The sequence below is a fragment of the Phallusia mammillata genome, chromosome 7 (assembly GCF_965637545.1).
Source record: "Phallusia mammillata chromosome 7, kaPhaMamm4.hap1.1, whole genome shotgun sequence".
Lineage (NCBI taxonomy): Eukaryota > Metazoa > Chordata > Ascidiacea > Phlebobranchia > Ascidiidae > Phallusia > Phallusia mammillata.
In genome coordinates this window covers 8,620,036-8,644,730 of record NC_137258.1, presented here as the reverse complement: position 1 = coordinate 8,644,730, position 24,695 = coordinate 8,620,036, and the positions used below count along the sequence as shown (strand labels likewise).

Below are 24,695 nucleotides of genomic sequence, written 5' to 3'. Positions count from 1 at the left end.
GTATAGGGAGTTTATTACTTCCTACATCAGGGGTGGGCAAACTACGGCCCCAAAGGAGTTTATGCGGCCCGCCAAATGTTTCCGAGTAACGCTGAATAGTACTATGAGCACAGGCGCAGAGTTTTAAAAATACCGGGGGTGCGACTTGCCGATACCAATGCCATATGCAGTATCTGTACCCGTTCGATACTTTGGAACTAAACACAGATACTTTTCACGTGCTTTAGCCTGTTGTTTCTGCCACGTTATTATGCAAATCGTCACTTGACACAATTTCTTCGTTCGATAAAAGTAAAAGCGATTCACGTTTTCAAAAACAGCCCACTTTGCACTGTTGACGCCCAAACTTTGGTCACTTTGGATCATGTTTAGGTCGTTGCAGTACTTTTTGTTTAATGTTGGCACTCGGACTTTATTAACAAAAAAACGTGGTTCAGCCTTTGTTGCAACAAACGCTTGTTTTTTTGAAACAATTACAATTGTAGCGTTTCAACCAATGTTTGTACAGTCATGAACAAACGTATTTGCATAAAGCTGAAAATATACTATGTAATAATTTTGCGTAGGGGTGCACAACCTGCGGCCGCAATCTATTTTGCTAAATATTTTGATTTTTAAACTGCTAAAACAGATTTCGTGGGACTGGAAAAAAGATTAGCAGTCTAGTAACCATATGTGCCTTCTATCCGCTTATTATGTGCAAACAATGCGAAAAAACAGGCACTGCAATCGTCACAATACAGTTTATGACGTCATAAACATTTAGCTCCGTTGAGCTAAATTTATGCACAAGTTAGAAATTGTTAATCAGAGCATTTTAGGCGACTTTAAATGGTATATATATGATACAAACCTTATTCTTTGCATCAGTTGTTTTAAAACAAAACAACAAGCAAGCAATTGGCGGTCGTTGGTGAAATACTATGCGGCCCGGTAAGATTATAAACTTTTGAATGCGGCCCTTGCACTGAAAAGTTTGCCCACCCCTGTCCTACATTGATGAATGGACATTTATTGAATCTTTCCTACATTGATGAAAAAAACGGGAGAAATCTCAATATTTCACCGAAATTATTCGTGCCATAGCCACCAACCCCTATACCAAGTGCAACTTGCACTTTGCATCCAAAAAAAATCGGCACACATTTTTCCGTCACGAAAGGCTGGCACCTTGTTGTGGTGTGATGGCTTTTATCAAGACCTGTTACAATTAAGCTGTGGTGTTTCGGTCCACTTTTTTAAACGATTTTTGCGTTTATTTAGGGAAATAAACTTTTAAAACAAAAGAACCTTGTGTAAAAACAAATTAGTATGTTATACCAGTAGGTTTTGTACAATAGGAGTTGTAGCCTAACGCAAAGTCCGAAACTGGCGAAGAGTTTTAAAGTTGAACAGCGGACTAGAAAATCCCTGCCCGGCTTGTAGATGGGTTGTAGGCTATAGCAACTGCGCGTTCATGAACACAAATATTGCTTTCAAAAACTATTCGCCCCAACAATGATACATAACGTACAATCTTATATACTAAGGCAACAAATCATCATGCACTCACCCCTTTGTCGGCTGCAAGCAAGTGCATTAATTGATTTTTTGTAGATACAAACGCGTACTCGCATTTTATATCAACACGCGTTAAATGAAATAAAATAGCAAGAATAACTCTAAAAAGCAAAAATACATTTTAACAACAGAAGCCCAGAAAAAAATAACACAACGAAAAAAATACTAGGGTATAATCAAAATAAAAGGTTGCATAAAGCAAATCAATTATTCAAAGTTGTTCGGAATAAATCAGAGACCAAAACGATTTAAACAGGGGTGAAAGTGCAGCTTACATAAAAAGACAATCATTGTAGTGATACAAAAACATATTTTCATGTAAATATGCCCGCTTAATTTTTAAGTAGACTTCAAATATTAGCATTCAGTGTGCATTATTACGCTCAAATGTTAGAACCCAAAAGTTTTATTAAATTTGGCCTTACCAGTTTGCAGAAATCAGTTAATTTATGTATTTTTCCCTATACCCGCTGTATTATTTTGGACACAATATGCCATTCATGGGTCTTTATCGCGTAACAATGGGTTGGATAACGTTTTTTTTAAATAGACTATTGCATCACAATGATTGGATTGTGACACGAAGTACTAAGATGTACTGCAAAACTTGAGCAAAGGTTGCGAACTGGGACAAAAACGTGACATTTTTTTTGGTAAAGAACTTAAAAGCCGAAAGATTGAATTTATAGCGACCCCAGAAAAAGTTTAGGCGACCCCACTTGGGGTTGCGACCCACAGGTTGAAGACCACTGACATAGTCCACAGATCGTGTTTCGTTTTGAATTTTGGTGCCACTGCAAGTGTAAAAAACCATTGTAAGGAAAAGATACAAATATATAAAGTAGCTATTGGGCAGGTTGCTACTAATACTAGGTCATTTGAAGGGATGCAAGGTCGAGAGGAGGGATGGGCCTTTCTTCTTTTTGCGTTGTGGGATCGCGAATTCTGGTCCCTTGGGGCAGCTCTCAACGACAGACCCTTCGAGGGGTCAATTCGAAAATCTTGTGAGAACGATCAAGAAGTATTACTCTTTCCATCGAACCCGGTCCCATATTTTACCATAATATGTTGTGACGTCACAATGCGACGAAAACCTCATTGGAATTGCCTTTTCCATCATACCTGATCCAATGCTTTTACAATATTCTTTTTAGGCATTACAATGTATTTGTTGACGCAGCGTTCTTGTACGATACTCACGTGAAGCGTGATTTTTCTACACTGTCGCATAGCTTGGTAAGCATTGTGCATGAAGTCATGTGAGTGTGGCAGTGATTTCTGGGATTGCCCACGTGTTACATGTTTTTCTTCGGTTTCCATAACAATTGGTGAGATTTAAGTTACATTCCTACATAGCACAGTGTTATAGCCATGTTTTCCTGTCGCAAAACCGTTTCCTATCGTGCTCAAAGCCGACCTGACTTACAACTCTAAGGCTCGTTTTCACACCCAACCAGTCGCACGTAGTTTTAGCGCTGCTACCCACGAAAACAAACAAATACACCAAATAAAAACACAAATCTTGTATTACAAACGATTTGCCAAGTTGACTGTCCTACCAACGATTTGCCAAGTTGAAACAATTATCATATCGTGGTGAGCTTTGCAAGTCTTTGGTTGTTTCCCTCATGCAGCTGGAGAGTGTAACAGATTTTATCCTAGCTACAATCCATGTATCACCTTGGAATGCAAGACATGGCGCCGTTTTCTCATGTGATCCATGGCTTAATTCTCAAGAGACTCCTAATCGCAGTCACCGATCATCGACCAAGCTACAGCACATAGATTTTGTTCAATCTCGAGGAAGTGTGGCTCGGCCTCACGTCGGGTCATACACGCTTTATAACACTTCAGCAGGCTTCAATAAAATGCGGTTTGCTCACCTAGCCGTAGCAGTTTATAAAACAGGAATTGAGCGAATGCAACGAAGCGAAACTTAACAAGCAACCTCTCAGTCAACTGTTCAACTTGGTAGAGCATAGACATATTTCAGAAAGGACTGACAGCTTGTATTTGTTGGTGTGTAAAACGTCAAAGTTGTCAGTTAGGCTCAATTAAAGAAGGTATTGTGTAGGTTAAGCCTATGTTGTCCGAAAAACGGTATAAGACAACGTGTTTGGTTTAAGATCATGTACACCTTCAGCGTTTGCCGTTTTCGGCACATTTAAAGGAATGCGTTACGTTTTTAATAGGTATTGCTTGATAGTGAACAAAGCTTGCACTTTGGAGTTAAATATTAGAAATGTAACTGGCGAACAGAAAAACTCTTGTTTGCAAACTGGCGAACTGGCAATCGTTTACAAACTGATAATACATGGTTTTATCCTGAAGTATTAGCAAAATGTTTCCCAGTGCGAAATGTATAGTCAGAACAATTCAACTGTCTGCTTAAAAAAATGTGTTGTAACTGCATGACAATGGAACCAAAGCGTAAAAGCGCTGTGTTTTCGTTCTTCGCAAAATGTCGTTCCAAGACGATCTACATACTTGAGGTTGGTAAACAAGTCCCTTTTTAGGCAATAATGGTGTTTGGTATGTGGGCAAACTCGGCCTGGCTTAGTGTTGATTTCGTGACTATAGATATCACAATCTATATTTTCCTAACAGAAAGTTCTACATATACATTTGTGTGTGTTGCAGTTGCTTTCAGATTCATTCGGAAACGCTGTGTTCAATCACGAAACTTGGTTCGTAGTCGTTCCAGCGCTGTTAGCCTTAGTGCTGGGGGTCGTAGCTCTTGTTACACCTAAGCCACAAGAACCGTTTGCTTCTACAATCAAAGACATGTTTGTATTGAACAGCAACACAGATGGTCGATTGAAGAGATTTGAAAACGTGAGTTGGTATCGAGTTTGAGTGTTGGCAAAAAATCGATTCCCTGGCCATTGTGAAAAGGATTATTTGCACAGTAAAACAAAGCGGTTCAATTCATTTTGTTCAAAATCAAGGAAATGGAATATTGCTGTGCAGCACCGATATAAGGAGGGTCGCAATTTAAAAACGGTTGTGTATAGGCTAAGAGATATGTCTGGTTTTATAGGCTTCTTTAGATAACGTTCCATTCACAAACAAAACACACGATTATGTTTTCAACAAATTACCTTGGCTTTAGCAATGTTGGTTTAAAACCTTACGTGATTTGATTTAATTTCAACAAACAACACAAGCTGCCTGATCGTGGCTCTGTCCAAGGAAAATCCCATCAAAATTTGAAAAAAACTAATTTGCGCTCACAGTATTTTTCAATCATACATTTTAGCAAATCTCCTTCTTGATTTGCAGACGTGGTTTGGGAGCACCTGGGCACAGGTCGGCTACACATCAAGCTGTGGTCAAATAATTATAAGATCAAGATCGAAGAAAAATTTGGTTACAGACGATACGATTTCGGAGGTGCTTAAGCTACACCAAATGGTTGCCGAAATCTCTACATTTGATCCATTGTCAAATACTACCATCTCTTACCAGTAAGCACTTTAATATGTTTATACATTTTTGAAAACGTAGTACTATAACTAGGCCTAAAAACTATACATATAGGTCGACCGAAATCGCATTTGGTCAATCTTATGGAAACCACAATCGCGCAAAATCGCACAAAGTGGTACTGGTATAAATAATCCATACACAGCAATGGCGCCATATTGATTTAACTGAAATCAGTTTTTGTTCTTTAACGAAAGTATTGGGAAATGCAAATACGCAAGCGCACAACCTCAAATATCATCGAACCTGGAACCGTGCCCATGACTACTAATGAGTTAATCCGTACCTAATCTCTATGAGTGGAAACGCTAACGGGATTTGAATGCTGAAATAGACATATCGATTATTTCCGACATAATTGTTGTCCTGATCAATAGAAGTGTCTCACTCGTTTGATTGTATGACCTTGAACGGAAAGGGTTAACTTAAATTGACATTAGGTCGCTTAAGCCCTGGCACTTATTTCAAGGCAATTTTTGTTGTGGAAGTAACTTACAAATGGTATGATCCCCACAACCTACACACCTTAAACAAGTTTATGTAGGTGACAATACCTGACCATTTATTATTTTGCTTAGGGATGTTTGTTTGAAACAATTGGACAGGTCCACAATGAAAACTGCAGAGAACGGCAACTGTTATCTTGATCCGCTCTTGGACGTGTTTCAAAGGTTCGTGCACGTTTTGTTAATATGACAGCCTTTTTGCATTTTGCTGCGTAAATTTGCTCTTTTTAATTTTTAAAATGACGGCCCAAAAAGTGATAAAAAGCAACGTTCTTCATTGTGGCACGAACATTTGCCGAAACGTTGGAACAATGAATCATGTCGCTTTTTACGTCTATTTGGGCCGTTATTTTCATCATTAAACTTATAAACAGATCCGTATCTAGTGTTTATTTTACATAATATATTTTGTCATTAGAACTGAAATGTGAAAATCTGTGCCCCAAAAACGTTTGACATATTTTATTCTTAATATTGGAAACACGTTGTTGGAACCAATCGAAACTTACCTAATTCCGTTTTGACTGTTGTCTTTTCGGCCTTAGGCTGACGATAAATGCGACAATGATTGAAAGTGTCGCGTGTTTTTTAAGCCATGCATTATTAATATCAGGTCGAGGAATGACAAAACACAGCGATTGGAAATTCTTGTGGACGATGAAATTAGCGCCCCATACGTGGAAGTGGGGTTAAACCCGGCAAACATGAATTTCCCCGCGTCGATGCGATCTGAATACGATTATGACACAGATGAAAACTTCAAAAAAGGTAAACAACTTCCAAATTGCACAAATTATGCTCCCAGTCTTTTGTGCATTGTTTACAAAACACTAGAAGTAACAAGCTAAATAACTATAAAACAATCATTTTGCTGTACGATTCAAAAATAAGCTTAGAGATATGCATGTCAGCCTCTGTAGTCTCTGTAGAAAAGGGTATGAACAACAGGGGTTAAAATTGAAAGAAGCGTAGGATAAATATGGCAAGAAATCTCGGTTGGGGATTGAATTCACTTGTTTCCCTTCTTTGTAGTGTTCTTGGAAAAGAACATCGGTCTAATAGATCAGATCAGAAGCTACCTTATGGCAGCCCGAGCTTTTCACATCTCTTATCTTCTTGATGTGTCCAACAATACTGCAACTAGATCTTCAGAGTAAGTTATCTACGCCAGGGGTTGGCAACCTTTTTTGGACTACAAACCGGTTTGAAACTAAACTTTTAATAACGGACCGCCTGTAAAAGCCACAAATGTTCAGCACTGAAAACTAATTACAGTCATTACAACTTTGATTCAATGCGAACCTTGAGTAAGTTTTATGCGGCCCGGTAACAAACCGTTCAGGAGCGGCACTGGGCCGCGGCCCGGTGGTTGCCGACTACTTATCTACACCACAACTATGGCACATTTTCTAGGTCAACACATCTATATATTCTGTGCAACTTAAATTCTTTTAGACTTTGGTTGAAACGATTTGAAGAAATAATGCTGAATCAAAACTTCGATGGAACGCCTCTAATTGCTATGACGACTGAGAGCATTGGACGAGAGTGGCAGTCGCTGATTGGACTAAAGATTGTTCACGTGATCTTTCTCTGCTGCGTCACATCGCTTTTGTTAGCAATTTATTTCACTTTCCTTGATGGAATTTGCATGTAAGACCAGTTTCGATCCTCGGTCAACACGAAATGGCCGTGTGATGGATTCCATAGTGATAAATGAAACATTTATTATCAAACGGCATAGCATATTTAATGAGGAAAATGACGGCCTAAATAGACGTAAAAAACAGCATGCTTTTTTATTCAAACGTTTCGGTAAATTCTGATGTCATCATCAGTGAGGGGCGACATCAGTTACACCCGTACGTTTGAATAATAAAGCATGTCGTTTTTTACGTCAATTGGGGCTGTTATTTTCCTCATTAAACTTATGAACAGATCCGTGTACAGTGTTATATAGTTTCTTATTTTCGAATAATGTGTATGCTTGCCTGTGCATTAAGAAAATACTTTTGTCCATTAGTTTTCCGTTGACACATGTGACATTTTTAGAGCCGCCTTTCTCGCTATATGTTCCGCTGCGTCGCTTGCTATGACGTTGGGCAGCACTTTCACTATCCACCTTCTATCGATCGGAACATCCAGCTTCAATTTTGTGCAGGCCGCTGTTTTTGTTGCCGGTAATGGACATCGTCTTCGGTTTTCGGTCTTTTCATCAACGTTTTTCACATTTTTTTTAGCTTTTCAATCGCTCATCCAAATGCGTTTTCGGAACGTTTTACTGTTCAAGTGTCAAACACTCAACAAACAAAGCACACCTGATGCTGAAGAAATAACGCCTTCCGCAAAACCACTTTCTGGTCAGTTAAATTGGTTCCTATTTCTGTAGGCGCTTGGTAAAGTGACAGGTTTGGACGTAATGTTAAAGTGTTTAAGTCAAATTTGCAGATGTGAAGAATTACGTGAAGCTTTTCCGTACAGCCTTGGTGTCTTCGTTTATCTGCTATCTAGCTTTCATCGTTGCATTTCTGGCAACTTCGTTGGCATCAACAAAGGTTCTATCTTTTCGACAATTTAGTAGCACCGTGTGTATTGGTAAGTTTGGGACATACACGTCTATTTTGTTTACAGACCAACAAAACATAATGGTATCAGCTTATGGCAAAGATCATTGTTACTTATGAATAATGAATTGCTATATTTTGACCTTGTGTGTGTATTTTAGTTTGAATTGACGCCATGTGGTATGTAATTGCATACAAAGGGTCGTATCACGTTTTGTGAATAACTTAGCGTTGTTTATGCAAGTTAACAAGATTTGTGTATGAATATCATTTCACCTGTTGTATACATTTCAGGTTTCAGCCTCAACTTTGTCATCCAACTGACTTTCTCTCCCGCGTGCGCGCGACTTTTTGAACGCCGCCTGCGTCAACCAATCGCAACGCTCCATGACATTGTTATGCGATCACGTGCGAAATCTTTGTCGTCTGAAGCTGAAGAACGAGTCCTGCTTGAAGAGAGGTGACTTAAGCGCTCACATGTATTTAGGATTGACGGTTGCCGCTTGTTACAAGATAAGATGGTCATGAATCTTTTATGAGCTTGTTCGATATCACATTGTTCCTTGTCGACATCACTGTTGGTGCATGCGTGCTGGATTTAACGAAAACGAGCGAGACAATTTTAGGATTACTCTACTAAACGACATAACACTGGCGTGCTTATGGTCTCGACTAGAGGCTTAAAGCAACTGTGGGGCATTTGCTACACAAAACATGTTTTTCTTAATAGGCCTCCTGAAGTTCCCCAAGCCCCATTGCGCCGAAGACGAGCGCATCGCAAAATCAAGACCCGTAAGACAACGAGACAGGTGCAAGTCTTCAAAGTTTACACACAAAAAATTGTTTAGCTTGTCTTGTAAGACTTTTTGTTCCTAGAAAATCAAAAAGAAACTGCTTGACATGATGCAAGCTTATTTCGAGGGAGTTGTGACAAATTACGCCAGACCGACCACAGTACTTTTCTACTTAACGTACCTGTCTTTCGGATACGTCGGTTGTCTTCATTTTACAGAAATCATTGAACCACGAATGTTGCTATCCCCAGTGAGTATTGAAATTGATTGCTAATGATAGTGCATAGACATGTGTCTCATTTTTTAAACACAAATACAGGGTTTTGAAGTTTTTAATGTAACACAACAACACTGAAATTTTATTTGAAAACTGTTTACGTTTTAGACAAGCAGTGCCTTTAATTACTTGGAATCAATTGAGAAGGATTTTAAACCGTTTGGACCCAGATTCGCTGTTTTAGGCCAGTTTCACGGTTACCCCTGGCAACCGGAGGTGTTACAAGAGCTTTACCGAATTCACCGAGGTATCTCGTCGTATTCTGCTGTCTGCCGGGGTCTCAAAGACAATTGGCTTAGTCAATACGTACTGTGAGTAATTGCCTGTCGTTCAATTCAGACCGTGTAACTGTAGGTTGTATGCCGAAATTAACAACAAAAAGAAAATTTAGGTACGGTACCCAAGAAGAAATGCTCCAAACTCAACAACAGCTAAGCGATAACATCGACAACATGGCTGGCTACACCTTCGAATATGAATTTGAACCTGTTGCCGAAGAAGTGACCTACGAACTTGTTGGCATTCCAGAACACAAGAACTGGCCAGAAATATGGAGCAATTTTACTCTGACCGACAATTTCCGCGTCAATTATGCCTCGGACTTGGTGTTTGGAAATTATACTAATGTAAAAACATTTTTGCAAGATGATTATCCCGAGAATGCAACGTTTAGTTTTAGGTAAGATAATTTTCCAGCTCTGTTTGCATCTGATCAATAAGGGATCAAACATATATAGCAATGGCTTGCCTTTAGTGCTTTAAATTCACGTAACATATTTGTAATGAACTTTGAAAGCACATACATTTTGGGGACATAATACCCTTTCCAAAGTTTTTAATGTACTTTAGTTTAGTGGGATATCAATTGATTAGCATGTTTTTTTGAACTTTTGTTTCACTGTTTATGTTTCAGATGGGTGTACGAAATCAACGACACGGTTTTACCTGGCGAAAAACGGGTTTTACTCGAATGGTTTCGACAGTTAATCGAAGAGAGGAACGCCACCATCGTTCCAGAATTCTTTATTCATTCTTCGGAATTGAATTGGTGGGCAACCATCGCAGCGAAGTCGTTCGATCAACCAATATTCATTCTTGCCGTTTTTGGATTAGGTACGAGATTCACTTTGTGCTGAATGCGGAAATCTAAAGCTGATTAATTTCCTCTAGTCCAACGGTGTGTTTTGTGGCAAACCAAAGACGTGGGAAACGTTCTGTCGCCGTTTTGGTTTTCGACAGTCAAAACATTAAAATACTTGACTTACATTGCACCGTGTATATACTTAACATTCCTATAGTGTGTTTTGCGCGCAACCAACTGTGGCGAACGCTAAACGAAAAGGCGTAAGCCGTGACTAGTAGCATTCATACGACAACGGGCCATTACACAATGTGTTCAAACTTCAAAACACAATATTGCAATTTGTCAAAATTCACAAAAATCTTTAGCGTTTTACAAGAACTTTATTGCGTCTGCTTCAAATCTGCGAAAACAACCACTTCAAATTTCACAAAAAAAGTAAAAGTTCAGTTATGTATTTTAAACAAAATGTTTTGCATTTTTAGTGATTCTTGCGGCTAGTTTGTTGTTGAGAACATTGTCACAGACTTTCTTTTCGTTTATGATGGCCATGTCGATGGCGTTTGGTGTTAGCGGGTTCCTGAGCTTTCATCGCATCGGGCTAGATCCTTTCACCTTACCGTGTGTGGTTTTTGCCTTACCTTACTCTAACGGTTTGGCGTATGACTTTCTGGATGTTTTCACAAGTAAGTGTTTTGTTAATGTAAAAACTACACCGCGAAGAGTTCACTCAGTCTCAAATATGTATCTAATATTGAACGCATCACCGTTGTAAGTTAGGTTTTGGGTTTCAATAAAACGGATTGATTAGCTCTTAACTTCACATTCGGCATCATTTTAGGTGCATTTTTGCCAACTTTCGGGTCTATATTCGGCCCTTTTCAGGATTCATTTGGCCTCTTTAGGGAATTTCAAGGAATCTGAAACACACCAACTGTAGGATTTTGGCTTTCCTAGGTCCAGACAATAACACATCCAGAAATATTACCTTTTACTTTACCCGTTATTTTTGTCATAAAAAATATCTCGAAGTGGAAAGCTATAATTCGACAAAAAGTTGAGGCGGCTCAATTGATATATGTTTTGTCAGTCTAATTTTTTTCAGTGTTAATGCATTATATATTATTTATTTTCTTTTTTTCCAGGTGGAAATGACGGAGGGCGATCAAAGTGGTCTCAGATCGCTTTGCGTCAACACGCAGCCCCAAATCTGATTTGTCTTTTAGCCCTTGGATTCTCGTCTCTAGTACTGTTCGCCAAAGATTTCTATGGGTTTCGCGCCCCGCTCATCGGACTTATTATACTTGTTGTAATCGGCATTATACACGTGTTTTTCTTTCTACCTGTCATGCTCACCATTTTTCCGCCCAGTAAAAAAGTGACTCGAGGGCTTCCGGTTACCAAAGGCACGAAATCAGCACAACCCAGTATTCGTGCAGTCACTGATTCAAGGCCTCACTTACACGCAAGACGTTACTTCTACGATTCACAGCGAGCCATCAGCTTCCAATCTGAGGAAGATCCCGACGGTCGAATAGAGCACATTACTTGTCTATAAGCTTCCAGTGATGCTTTTGGAAAATTATGGTGCCACTTTTATTGTCTCCTATATTGTCTTGCAATGCAGTGTTCTGTTACAATTGTATCTGAATATTTTGCACATAAAGTTCTTGCGTGGTCATTAAAACAGAAAATTGCAAATTCGTGTCATTAAGCACATGTAATATGATTTTTGAATTTTTTTTTAAAAACTGTGGTAACATGGATAACCCTAACCTATAACAGACCAAATGGCGACTGTTAAATTTCGAGATCAAAACGTTTTGTTCTAGTTCGCAACCTTTGCTCAAGTCTTGCGGTACAACTTGGTCCCTTGTGCCACAATCTGGTCATTGTGATGCAATAATCAAAAACCGAATAGTTGCGACTCAAATCTATATGAAATAAAATTGTCTAACCCATTGTTACGCGATAGAGCCCCATGAATGACACATTGTGTCCAAAATAATACAGAGAAAGGATGCAGGACAAACTATATAAATTTTCTGATTTCTGCAAACTGGTGGGCTTTAACGCGAATTAGATGGGTCAAATTAGATACAACTTTTGGCTTCAAAATTTTGAGCGTAATAATACATGCAGAATGCCAACGTTTAAAGTCTACTTGAAAATTAAACGAGCAAATTTACATGAAAATAGTTTCTGTTTCGGCATTACTTGAAATATTTTTCTTCCTATCGGAAAGAATGGGATTGCATGTAAATGCCGATTTCATTATCTTTTAAATTGGAATCACTTTAAAGAAAGGTTGAAGACCACTGCTCTAGGTATTAAAATTGTTCTAAATAAAATCACTGAAAATAATAGTCACACTTACTTTAACATTCGTTTGTAAACTTTAGTTGATTTTGCATTTTTTTATTTTCCGTTTCTTGACATCGAAACAAAAAGTTTTCGCTGAGTGACGATGTTATGTTAATTGTAGCTGTTGCCGGAAGAATGCGAAAAGCGCTGTAAATTGTAAAAGGAAAAGTTTTTGTCTTGTTTTGAAAACTCGTTTCTTTAAATTATTGTTTAGTTAAGACTCTGTTGCTAAAAACCGTGATTAAACAAACATAATCATGTTTGTATCAATAGGAAATTTGTTTCGAACTTTCTAAATTTTACAGAATGTTTCTAAACTTGTCATGTTTTCTACACAAATTAAATTAGGTCGGCAGTTCAAATTTTAGTCAAGTTACTTTCTTAATTGATTCCTACTACCATATTAGTTTTTATTGTAAAAATTATTCATTGTTAATGCTTTATAATTTTATATTAGGTTTGGATAAAATCAATTGAATACTGATGGCGTTGTTATAAATATCTCACCCATGGCTGTCGATGAAAGAAAGGATTTTCTTTGCCAACTTATAAGTCAAAACTATGGCAAAACAAATTCTGATTTTCGTAATAAACGAGAAGTGAATTCATTCTTGGATGATGGAAATTGTATGGTATTGGTAATATCCGTGGACTCTACCAAAAACATTCATGTATCCAATGCAGTAAGTAACTTTTTGAGATTATTTGACCTATGGGTCTTAAACAAATACTGTTGAATGTGTGTGAATTAAAAGTTATCAATGTTATGTTTCAGTTTGCTGCAGATGCTAGCACTGACAGTGCTCTTATATTCTTCAAATTGCGTCCAGAAGCAATCACATTACAGAATCTCCATACAAACGTTTTAATGACCACAATGCCAGATCCTGTTAATGGCCTTTATCATATGGTGCAAAAGGTACTTAAAATTATTATTTTAGATTTGTTTTCATGAAAATATGTTTAAAATGTAACCTATGGATGTTGTTTTGCTCATAAATCTTATGACTATTATGAGAATATAATTGCCTTACGATATATATCATTGATGATGACATGATTTTTTTAAATACTTTAGGAGAAGACATGACATTTTTTGTGTCAATTTAAGTTAGATATGAGATACATTTTAGTAATTTTAAATCACTTTAATCAAAAAAGCAATATCAGTAGCTGTTTGGATTCAAATTTTACTGACACTAAACTTTAAGACCAGCACTTCAGTTTAATGCCAAATTAGTTTTTCCAACTTTTTATGCCATATACATATCCAACCAAACCTTTGAATTAGCTGAGCTTGCCTTTTTATTAGGTGTTTGCTCCAAGCCTGTTAAAGGACAATTCAAATCGTGGAGTAGGTCAAAATGTTCAAAAGCTACTAGGTGATTTAGAGCAAAGTCTCGGAAGCATTCTTCGAAAATCACAACCAAACCGAAGCTCATCAAGCAAACGCTCTTCAGATAATGACTTTTCAGGTAATTAATGTTTGTATATGTGTTTCTTTGTACATGTGTAAAACATGAAATCAAAACTAATGTGGTAAAATACATTTTCAGGAATATTGACTCCATTGGATGAATGCAGATATTGGGCTGATTTAACAATGTCTGGTGCTAGATTAGAAGATCAGGAAAGATCTCAACATTTCTGTGATTTGTTGAAGCCCATGGAACAACAGTTTACCAATATAGATTCACTGTCAATTGGTAGGCTATAAACACCAACTCCCCTCCGGTAACGTTTTGTCATGGTTACCAATTTGGGAATACATTTTAGGTGATGCATTGGAGGTTGTTGAAATTGTGCATGACACTCTTGATGACCTGTGGAAACAAACTGAACACAATGAGTATCCAGAAGAAAGAATGGTCAATCTATTCGATGTCATTGGTAATTCAACATAAGCTCAATATTTTTTTTTCACTATGTTGAATGCAATTAATGAAAATTGTGTATGACGAATACAAATATCAAGCATTTATAATATAACAGCCAGGCGCACACTTTGATTTATGAATGAATATGTCGTTATCGCTGATCTGCATGGATGCTTCAGGGCTTATCTCAGTGTGAATGTATTCATCTTTGCTATTTGTAAGAAAAGTGTGATTTTCAAAACTATTTTTATGTGTTGCTTGTGAAGGTGATGAGTTATGTCGATTTGCACAAAAACGTTTGGAAGGTGACTTTTCCTCTATCTGGGAAGGTTCATTTGCAGCAGTAAGAGAAGCCTTGCGTGATGCTATTAAGATTTGTGATCGATGGACCAGCACCTGTGAAACATTGACATCACGCCTTTGGAAACAATATCCCACACACCAGTGGAAAAGTGGGAAATATAAGCCTAAAAACGTGGGCAAGGTTTCTGCCCGCTTTCAAGAGGTGGGTATAGCAAAAACTTTTTGGCACCAATATAGAGTTTGTGGCACAGACATATGCAAGGAGAAATTGTTTATGCATAAATGTGACTTAAAACGCTTTTACTTCCTGTAAAGTTTAGCAGAGCTTTTACATTTCCCCTTTACTTTTCCTATCACATAATTTTGCATTTAAAATATATTATCCAAAATTGTTTTACATCATGTTTATTAAACAAACCAGATATGCGAGCTTCGAATCGTGCACGAACATCTCATGCGACTTTTGTCTTCTTCGGAACGCGATCGATTGTCGGCCTCTGATAGTTTGACCAAAACTTTCAACAAAGTGGGAGCGTTGCATTACAACCCGTACACGGAGCCTATGTGGCGGTCAGCAGTTGCCGCATACGAACGAGCAATGAATCCTGCCGAAGATGCAGTTGCTGAAAAGCTGAAACGCCGACTAAAGGACAGTTCTGGCAAGGTAAGAAACTAAAATGATTATTATTGGGAAACTCCGAGTATCCAGAACTGGGTTTAACGTATTGTGTAATTAAACATATGTACAGGTACATCAATTGCTGCACGAGTTTCAGCGTTACAAGGAATTGATTCGCAGACCTCGCATTGCACAGGATTTAACTGCGGAACGGGAGACTCTTCTTGGTTTACTTACAAACTATGCAAAGGTACATTTCACAGTTTAGGTATTGATGACAAAAAACATTGCAAACACTTTCTGTTTTCCAGACTCTTCGAAGCGAGTTTAAGCAGAGATCACGTGACGGCGCACCCAGCAGTGCACACTTGAATGGAAAAAATCTGTCGGAGGTCGTCAGCAACATCATATGGGCGAAACAGTTGGAAGCCAAGGTGAATACTTGGTTTACTCATTCTTAATGACAGTCGGTGTATAACTTATTCTGTTTCTATGTTAATTTCTGTACTTTATTTTGCTTTGTAGATGACAGAAGTACTAAAGGCTGCTACCGACCTTCTTTCGTCACTTCCCAACGTCGAACGTTTGAAAGACGCTTGCGTCAAGTCACGTGATGAAATGGAAGCATACCGATTAGAACAGTTTCAGTCGTGGTCGGAATATATGCTGTCCGCTCTAAACGACCCGTCAGACCCAGTCAGGTATACTGGTTTTGTCAATCACTGTTATATGTGATACCTTTTTATCAAATCTAATCTTCAATTCGCCTAATAAATGTTTTGCTGCAGTTTGCAGAATAGCAGTAAGGTAATGGAGTTGGATCATCACGATGGCAGACTGACTGTACATTATTCTGATCGCACGGTGGCGCTGCTGCGCGAAGTTCGACAGCTAGCTGGTCTGGGACATCGCATTCCACCTAAACTCCAAGCGGCTGCCACACAAGCGCAAAAATTCTACAAGCATGCTGTGATTCTAAAGCAGGTGCGCAGGTTTTTTTTAAGGTTTGGTTTGGGTGACCGCTAAGTAGTTTTAAGAGACCGCAAGTGTTTCATTTAAATACCAAAAAATAGCCATTTCCAAATTTTGGGAAACCGCTGGAGAAATTTGGGGGACCGTTTCGGTCCCCCAAAACACCTTAAAAAAACCACTGCGAGGTGCGTATTTTCTGTTGCACTTAATGCAAACATTCCATTTGAAGCACGTTTTTGGTAAATTGCTGTGAATATTCTATACGCTGCTATTTAGTTGCTCTTTTACATTTTTTTTTACAAACATTTTGGAAATGTTTTTCCAAACTCCATTTTTAATTTCGGTAAAAAACAAACAAACTGAAGTTATGTGTTTTGTAAATTTATGTAATGCTCTTCTTTACAATCTTTATTTTTTTGCTCATAAATTACTTTAAACGCAGGTCGCACATTTCTACAACACAATCGACCAGCAAATGATCACCAGTCAGCGTCCATTGATGCTCGAGTCAGCTCTCAACTTTGAGCGGATCATCAAGAAACCAAAGGCGGCGTCCAAGGTTTCGGGAGAGGGTCGTGTTCACATCACGTGGGACAAAGAGAACGACCTCGAAGAATACATTGGAAAACTTCAAAACGCCGCCGACAAATTGACCACTGAAAATCGACGCTTAAGAAAGCAACACACTGTAATTTGTGATAAGGTGAGAAACCTCATTCCGTTAGGGTACAAATTTCACGACGCGTATCCTATAATCATGATTATATTCTCTTTATTATGGCTAAATTTGGTTTCATTTGCTCTATAAAGACTTTGTAACTCACCCATCTTTAACTTTTTTCGCTGTAATTATTATTTTTTAAACACGATGTTTTGCTTTTTAAATTCTACAAGAAACTTGCATTTGGATAAACGTTTTTAGTTGTTGACAAAATTTTTAGTTTATCAAGAACATATGTGTTGGCGCAAACATTTGTTATAAGTTTTTGGGTTGGTCAAGAACATATGCGTTAGACGCTAACATTAGCAAACCAAATATGTTTCCTAAAAGTGCGTCTCAATAATATGCAGAACGTCGGTTGTTTTTAGAACGAGAGTTGTTTATGTCGCACCTATGCAGTGTTTGTTTTTACCAAATTATCCAATTTCAAATAGACTTATTTGTGGGGTAACTTAACTTGACATACAAAATAAGAATATGTGTATCATTCATCAGGTAATGACTTTGATGGGAGTCGACTTGCTGCGTAACCAACAGCGGTGGAAGGATTCGCTTTCAGAGATTCGCAAAATCATGGGAGATGTGCAACGTCGAGAGGCTGCTGGCGATGCAACCGCTGTGAGGGGCTGGAGAGCTCATTGGAATCGTCAGATTTACAAGGCACTGGAACACCAATATCAGATAGGGCTGGAGGCTTTAAACCAGAATCTTCCTGAAATCCGCGTAGATCTCACATTTAGGTAACAAGGAAAAAGTGTTTGTTTACAGTTTGCCTTAGTTTCGCTAAACTTGTAAAACAGCATGTTAAAGTATAAGAATGGGCAAGTTGCAACATTATAATAACAATACTTAATTAGTGCTTTATAACAAAAGAACCCGGTTTATCAAAGTTAGTAATGATCAGTAATATACTCCGGTGTAGCCCAAAAAATAGTTGATCTTAAGTTAGTTTAGACTAGGAATTTTGAGTTGTTTACGAGCTCCAATATTCCTAATCAATGTGCATGTTCGCACCGTATTAATATCGCTAATATTCGCGTATACACGTTTGTGGGGACTCATTCGTTTTTTCCGATAAAGGTGGGACCCTCTTGAAATTAGGTAACAAATGTAAGCTATATATGTTGCAAGTATATGCAACTGGTGTACATACAAGCTCATAAAATAGGATGCAGTTAATATAAATTGTTATAACATTCATGAAAGCCACATTTCTAGTGGTCGGCAATACTGTGTTTGTACTTCAGGCAAGGTCGCTTACAGTTCAGACCTGCTTTCGAGGAGATTCGTGCCAAGTTTTATCGCGAGATGAAGAGGTTTATTGGGATTCCTGGACTATTCCGTGGTGTCACAGAGAGCGGGGACGATCCGGTGGCTACAGGACAAGTTATCTTTCCTGTGATGATTGATAGAAACGCCGACAGTTTCTACACGATATACAGCAAGTCTGAGGATCTTTTCAGGTAGACGTCAAAGTACAGGACTTAAAACAATAAGAAAAAAAGTCTCAGGAATTAACCATTGAATTTAAATGGTTACTTTTCGGTCCGTATCTGTTTTTTAAACATGGTAAGAAACAATGCGATGTAAGTTTTGAATAAGTTTGGATACATAATTCGCAACAATAGGAAACACGTTATATAACTCTCTTTCTGGCTACAACTAGCTATTAATTTTTTGTTGTTGAAGTTAATTGTTTGTTTTTTGACTTTTAGACGTCTCGCGGCTGTCAAAGCACGTTTTGAAGAGTGGGTTGTTCTCGGTAAAGTTGACATCGAAGAACTAGTGGCAACTCATTGTGTTACGTTTGACGATTACGAACGAAACTTCAAGATGGTCAAACTGAAGGGTTAGTGAGACTATGCTGTAGTTTTATTTTGTTGCTTTTTTTGGGAAAATTTCGTTGGTGTGGTAAAATTTAAGATTTTAAACCATTTTTTTGATAAACTCGTGTTGCTTTTGATTTTATTAGGATTGCATGGTTTGAGTGGAATTAAGTTTAAAATTAAAAAAGATGTCATCCAGTGTTAGAAAATTGTTATTCAACTGTAGTCCCGCCGTCGGAAAAAAGTCCATTAACAACAGTAAAATGTTACGTATGCATACCACTGAGGCGAATATCACTGTAGTCATATCTGCCAAACTAAAGTCCGACTTCACAGCATTGCACAGTATGGCAGTACATACAAAACTCTTCTTCGTAACAGACAATTAAACTGTTTTACATTCATAACCACAATTTGTAACCCCCTCAAAACAGGTAAAGAAATTGAGAAGCTGCCGGTGTCGGAGAAGGTCGACTGCTTGTTAGTTTCCACCGCACCTGTGAAGAACGCCATCGACGATCAACTTCAGAGATTGTTCGATTCACTTGTGGAGTCATTGCGAACTCGTCTCAACTCGGACGTTGAGGAACTCACCAACTTTGTGAACTCGGCGAGCGACTCGCTTCAAACTATGCCACAAACCATTCACGAAATTGGTTTGGCCAACGCCAAGTAAGTGAAATAGTTAAAAGAACCTGTTGTTAAACGCACATTGCCAGAAAGCAGTTATGTTTTACCGGCTGTTAGCAATCATGGATGTGCTTTTCTCTTCGGATCATGAGAATGACTAGCTAAATGGTTCCTAACCAGGGAGGAATTTTAAAACTTGAGGGGAGGAATTTACTTTAATTTGTACATGTGGTATGTACATAGACACATTAACTCTGGGCATATAACCTGTGAAGTGATAAAAGAACTTTTTTAATGGACACAATTTTAAATGATCTTTGTATGGTTTACTATTTTTGGGCAGAAATAAAAATGTTTTGAATTGTTAAGTGCTGAATTCGTCGATAAAGGGGACCACTGGGCTAGCCTAAGATGAGGTTTGAACTCATGACCTCGGGCTGCATTTTTTTGATTTGTTATTGAAATTCTGAAAATTAGGGTCTACTACACATACAACGTCAAAACAAACGCTGGTGTAACAGCCAGTAAAAAAGGCCAATGTATCATAATGTTTACAAAACAATTTTCGGGTTGGTAGCTGTTTCTCCATTTGCTGTTGCCAACAGAGCAAGCCTCGACGCAATGTTTCATTTTTTCAACTATTACGGTATAAAGTTTTGGTCAAGACCATAATAATATTTTTTTGCATCAACAGACACGCCGAGTTGAAGGAATCAATGCCAAATCAGCAATCAAGATTCGCAGGTGCTGATAAACTTGACGGCTTGTTGCGTAAAATGTGTGGAGAGGGAGTGGGTAATAAACTCACAGCACTGAAATCCCGATGGGATTCCCTCGATGTGATGATGGAAAGTCACCAAGAAGTTATACGTGGTCAGGTAGAGGATCCAACTAGTAATTACTTTCTTGTTACAAACCTTAAATAAATTGGCGCTTGTCTGACAGGAAGCTGTGGGATATTTTTAGTTTGTCAGTTATTGAAGTATTTGTTTCTTTATGGTGGGCAAAACTTTATGTTTTCCAAGCTCCCTTACGTTACTAGCGGTGTACTAAGCTGTAGCGACCCCAGAAGTACGCGCATCCATTCTAACGCATTTAAAAAACAATCATTATTGTTCTTGGATATCTCCTCGAACACTGGTTTCGTATGTTAGGACGGCATGAATATGCAAATTTATTGCTTGGTTCCCTTTGTGCAACTGCTTGGCCGAGAACCGAGAATCAAAAACAGCAATACTCGGTACCGAGTACTTGGATTTCGGTCCGGCTCAGCCCATCCTTTTTGGCTGTATGTGCAGTTTAAGTACAGTAAATTACATTGAGTGGTTCACATTATTTTAATACCGTTTGGTATTTGTAACAATTAAATACGGAACATGTTTCCCAGATGTCTGTGATGAAGAGTGGCGTACAGTCTCGCGTCGAGTCTTTTGTCGCCGAGCTGGAGAAATTCTCCGCTAGGTGGCATCAACTGAAACCGGGTAATGACGTTATCGAGTCTGGAGACAAATCGAGGCTCGCGGAAGCTGTGAAAGCGATTAAGGAGAGAAAAGATGAATTTTCTGAACTAAACCAGTCCAAGGATCAGCTCCTGTGAGTAAAACAAAATCTGTGATCTAAGGCGGTATGCATTTATGTGGAATGTTGTTAGAGTTGTAGCCCTTCCTTGGTTACCTAACGTTGGTTTAAGTGTTTTTGCCTTACTATGTCCGGGCTGTCAACGAAACCAGTTACTGAAAATCAGGCGTAACTAACTGCTTTTGCGTTGTAATGACCACGAATAGGCATACGATAAGTAGTTGACTGCTTCTGTTGTCAATGTTTACTTTTGTTGCAGTTTGGAATGCCAGCACTTCGAGTTGCCCGCGCCTGACTTCAGTTTGGCTGAAGAAATTCGGGTTGACTTGGAAGAGCTGGAAGTCACGTGGCTCCTCTACGAAGACTTTCATTCGGGTTTGACCGAAATGGCTCAACAAGATTGGATTTCGTTCAGGTATGAAATTAATACACTATATTTTTTCGGACACAAATATCTATACATTGAAAAAAACATATTCAATACTGTATATAGGGTTTGCTTGGCCACATGTTCCTGCTGAAATACAAGTAAACTGTAATGATTAACAAGTGACATAAGAGTCGCACTGAAATGTTATTTCGTGTTAGTAGCTTAGTAAATCATAGTACGCTATGCTCATTAAAGGCGTTATACCGAACCAGCCGTTTACCAAGCATTCACCACCATATGGCAAGGCGTAGGCTAGAAAAATGTAGCCTGTGGGATTCGAATCCACGACAGGAGTCTTTCCGGGACTCGCGCTCTATCAACTGAGCTACACAGGCTCAGCAAGCACAATTTGCCTGCCTCCTATGGCGTACTGTAAATTACATATGAGTATTCCGTGATCGCTGGTCTGCATAGAGTCTAGCTAGACGCTTTAGGGTTGATCCCAGTTGTGAACTAATGTTCGTTTTAGTGACTTAGTTGACTTAATTTTTATTTTATTACAGAGGCAAAACTCACACGTTTGAAGAATTCCTGCTCTCATGGGATGACAGACTGCGCAAAGGGGATACGACCATGATGACTGTGAAATTACTGAAGGACATTTCAATCTACAAGGTGATAACCTTATTTTTCCGAGCATTGCTGCACATTTTTCTATCTTACGCGTTACGTGCTTTTCTAACAGGATATGATACCAGTACTGAAGTACGTACGAGGTGAACACTTGTCACATGACCACTGGCTTGATCTGTTCCGCTTGATTGGCATGCCACGTGGTACCACCCTTGAGAGGTTGACTTTCCAGGATATTTTATCAGTTGCTCCGAACATCGTCAACTGTGTCACTGAACTAAAGGTAAAAAATATAGCAAAAAATATGATATAATTCTCATTTCTCCAAATTAGTCACAAGGTCCGGATAATTTTGGCAAAAGATTAGTACAGAGATCGACAAAAATGATTTTTTAGTTACATTTGTTTATTTCCAAAGCCATTCTGGGTAATTGTGCGCTTTCTGCAAAACCTAATGCATCTTTTGTGGTAGTATTTGATAAGATTAACATTCAAAAGCCAAAACTCGTTTTTACCCGTAAAAATCACTGTAATACATATATATTTATTTTAGTTTGTTTAGGCAGCGCACTTTATTACTCCTTTTGTATTTGAAATACGCGGTGGTCGAAAAAACTGCCAAGTAAATCTCAGCACAATATTAGGTCTTCTTTAAAGAGCTCTTCTGGCAAATGTGATTTTATTCCGACGTTTCGACGTCCTATACAGGTCGTCTTCATCAGGGTAAATAACACTGAATGCGACTAGTACAGTGCACGATAAACAAAGGAAAATTATTTACCCTGATGAAGACGACCTGTATAGGACGTCGAAACGTCGGAATAAAATCACATTTGCCAGAAGAGCTCTTTAAACTTGATACTATTCCTGGCAGCAATAGCTTATATTAGGACTTTTTATCTGATTGTTGCAGGAATTAAACAGCCGCGCACAAGGTGAAGTTTCCATCAGAGAAGCACTGAGAGAGCTGGAGTTATGGGGAGTGGGTGCCACGTTTGCATTCACAGAATATCAGGACAGCAACAACGCAACCATTCGACTCATCAAAGAATGGAAAGACTTGCTAAATGAGGTAATGTTGACCACAGAATAAAGAAGATTATCTCGATTTCGTAACCAAAAAATATTAGGGCAAAAACTCGCTACTAAAAGACCACTATTTTTTGGTTTAAATTCCAACATAAGTAACAGAAAGACTTTGATAATTAGTTTATTTTTGTAACCAAAAAATATTGGGAGAAGAACTCTCTACTTAAAGTCGCGATTTTTTGAACAAATTCCAACATTAAATCAAATACTTAGACAAGGACCCTCTTTGTTAATACCTTATTTTTGACACGACTGTTCCTTTCAGGTCGGTGACAATCAATGCCTGCTTCAGTCGCTTAAGGATTCGCCCTATTACAGCGGATTCGAAGACAAAGCAGGAGTGTGGGATCGCAAACTGGTGGAACTCGACGAACACCTGCGCCAGATAAACGCCATCCAGCGGAAATGGGTTTACCTGGAACCAATTTTCGGTCACGGGGCTCTCCCACGTGAGCAGGCGCGATTTTCTCGAGTTGATGGCGAGTTTAGGTAAGTATTATAGACTGTGTATTGTAGCATGTTGTTATTTGTCTTTTTGCGACTAAGTACGGTCAGTCTTTTTTTAAACGTTTTTTTAACAAATTGCGTCAAATCTAAAATTAAGCGGGAGCACGAGAGCACGACACTCGTTTTTTCATCTATTTCTGTGGAGTGATGGTTTTGATTTGTCTGTTTTTTTTTGCCGATGGCTTTTTGTACGTCCCGTAAATTTCCTGTTTTTTTTAAAGGACTTTTATGGCTTTTTTGTGCACCCTGCAATTTTCTGATTGCATTGAGTGTAATTTTCATTTATTTCTAAAGGTATGGCTGATAACCTGCACAGATTTTACCTATTGCCAAAATGCTAAGTGGATGACAATTCCTATCGAGCAATATAAATGTTTAGTTGTCTGTTTATGAAGAAAAGTACACATTAGATATCAGAGATACAGACAGTGATAAATTTTGTCGGCAATTTTCCAAAACATCCATATACTGTGGGGAAAAAATGTTGTTTTCTGTATTTTTTTTGTTTTCTACTGCCTAGAAACATAACACATTTGGTGTTGTTTCTCAAGGGGCATCATGGCTGACATAAGCAGAGACGGTCGTGTTCTATCTGTTGTGGGTCGAGCCGGGTTACGGAACCAACTTACTTCGATGTTAGATCAGCTGCAGAGATGCCAGAGATCACTTAATGAATATCTGGAGGAAAAGAGAGATGCCTTTCCGCGCTTTTACTTCATCGGAGACGACGACTTGCTTGAAATACTCGGACAGGTCTGTAAAAATATGCCAAAATCCAAAACGTATTTCTATGTGCTAAAATTGTTACAATTTCACATTAAAATGTAAATTTGGTTGCAACATTGTTGTTTGAGCATGAAAATTTAAGAACATTGGCCCTCTTGACATTGCCACACTTGAATTAAATATTGGTATTGGTATGTAAGATAATAAACCTC

General features: G+C 38.4%; 2 protein-coding genes across 2 annotated transcripts in view; both read left to right on the top strand.

Annotated features, from left to right (window-relative positions):
* Positions 1-3,783: 3,783 nt before the first annotated feature.
* On the top strand, positions 3,784-11,963 carry LOC145239539 (uncharacterized). Its single transcript, XM_080102886.1, has 18 exons — positions 3,784-4,052; positions 4,201-4,395; positions 4,843-5,027; positions 5,625-5,717; positions 6,166-6,320; positions 6,585-6,705; positions 7,008-7,205; positions 7,605-7,732; positions 7,793-7,912; positions 8,001-8,147; positions 8,411-8,576; positions 8,847-8,925; positions 8,993-9,160; positions 9,296-9,498; positions 9,579-9,866; positions 10,101-10,300; positions 10,754-10,954; positions 11,414-11,963. The coding sequence occupies exons 1-18, from the start codon at positions 3,957-3,959 to the stop codon at positions 11,824-11,826; spliced, it is 3,156 nt and encodes a 1,051-aa protein (XP_079959012.1). The 5' UTR covers positions 3,784-3,956; the 3' UTR covers positions 11,827-11,963.
* Positions 11,964-13,094: 1,131 nt separating this feature from the next.
* LOC145237430 (cytoplasmic dynein 2 heavy chain 1-like) overlaps positions 13,095-24,695 on the top strand; it is a 38,713-nt gene continuing 27,112 nt past the window's right edge. The window contains exons 1-24 of the mRNA XM_080100286.1: positions 13,095-13,315; positions 13,408-13,551; positions 13,945-14,107; positions 14,189-14,338; positions 14,409-14,522; positions 14,776-15,014; positions 15,234-15,476; positions 15,562-15,681; positions 15,743-15,865; positions 15,957-16,132; positions 16,220-16,415; positions 16,846-17,106; positions 17,620-17,864; positions 18,372-18,587; positions 18,840-18,973; positions 19,385-19,622; positions 20,275-20,458; positions 20,968-21,173; positions 21,418-21,573; positions 22,092-22,203; positions 22,274-22,444; positions 23,075-23,233; positions 23,516-23,739; positions 24,309-24,510. Coding sequence (XP_079956412.1) covers positions 13,142-13,315; positions 13,408-13,551; positions 13,945-14,107; positions 14,189-14,338; positions 14,409-14,522; positions 14,776-15,014; positions 15,234-15,476; positions 15,562-15,681; positions 15,743-15,865; positions 15,957-16,132; positions 16,220-16,415; positions 16,846-17,106; positions 17,620-17,864; positions 18,372-18,587; positions 18,840-18,973; positions 19,385-19,622; positions 20,275-20,458; positions 20,968-21,173; positions 21,418-21,573; positions 22,092-22,203; positions 22,274-22,444; positions 23,075-23,233; positions 23,516-23,739; positions 24,309-24,510 — 4,350 coding nt within the window. The 5' untranslated portion in view covers positions 13,095-13,141. The remainder of the gene's footprint in view (positions 13,316-13,407; positions 13,552-13,944; positions 14,108-14,188; positions 14,339-14,408; positions 14,523-14,775; positions 15,015-15,233; positions 15,477-15,561; positions 15,682-15,742; positions 15,866-15,956; positions 16,133-16,219; positions 16,416-16,845; positions 17,107-17,619; positions 17,865-18,371; positions 18,588-18,839; positions 18,974-19,384; positions 19,623-20,274; positions 20,459-20,967; positions 21,174-21,417; positions 21,574-22,091; positions 22,204-22,273; positions 22,445-23,074; positions 23,234-23,515; positions 23,740-24,308; positions 24,511-24,695) is intronic.

Bases quoted from the DNA above. Each gene is read 5' to 3' on its own strand.
- LOC145239539 (XM_080102886.1), top strand. From the start codon at position 3,957: ATGTGTTGTAACTGCATGACAATGGAACCAAAGCGTAAAAGCGCTGTG. The intron at 6,706-7,007 runs GTAAGTTATCTA...AAATTCTTTTAG, and splicing joins ACTGCAACTAGATCTTCAGA to ACTTTGGTTGAAACGATTTG. The intron at 7,206-7,604 runs GTAAGACCAGTT...TGACATTTTTAG, and splicing joins TTCCTTGATGGAATTTGCAT to AGCCGCCTTTCTCGCTATAT.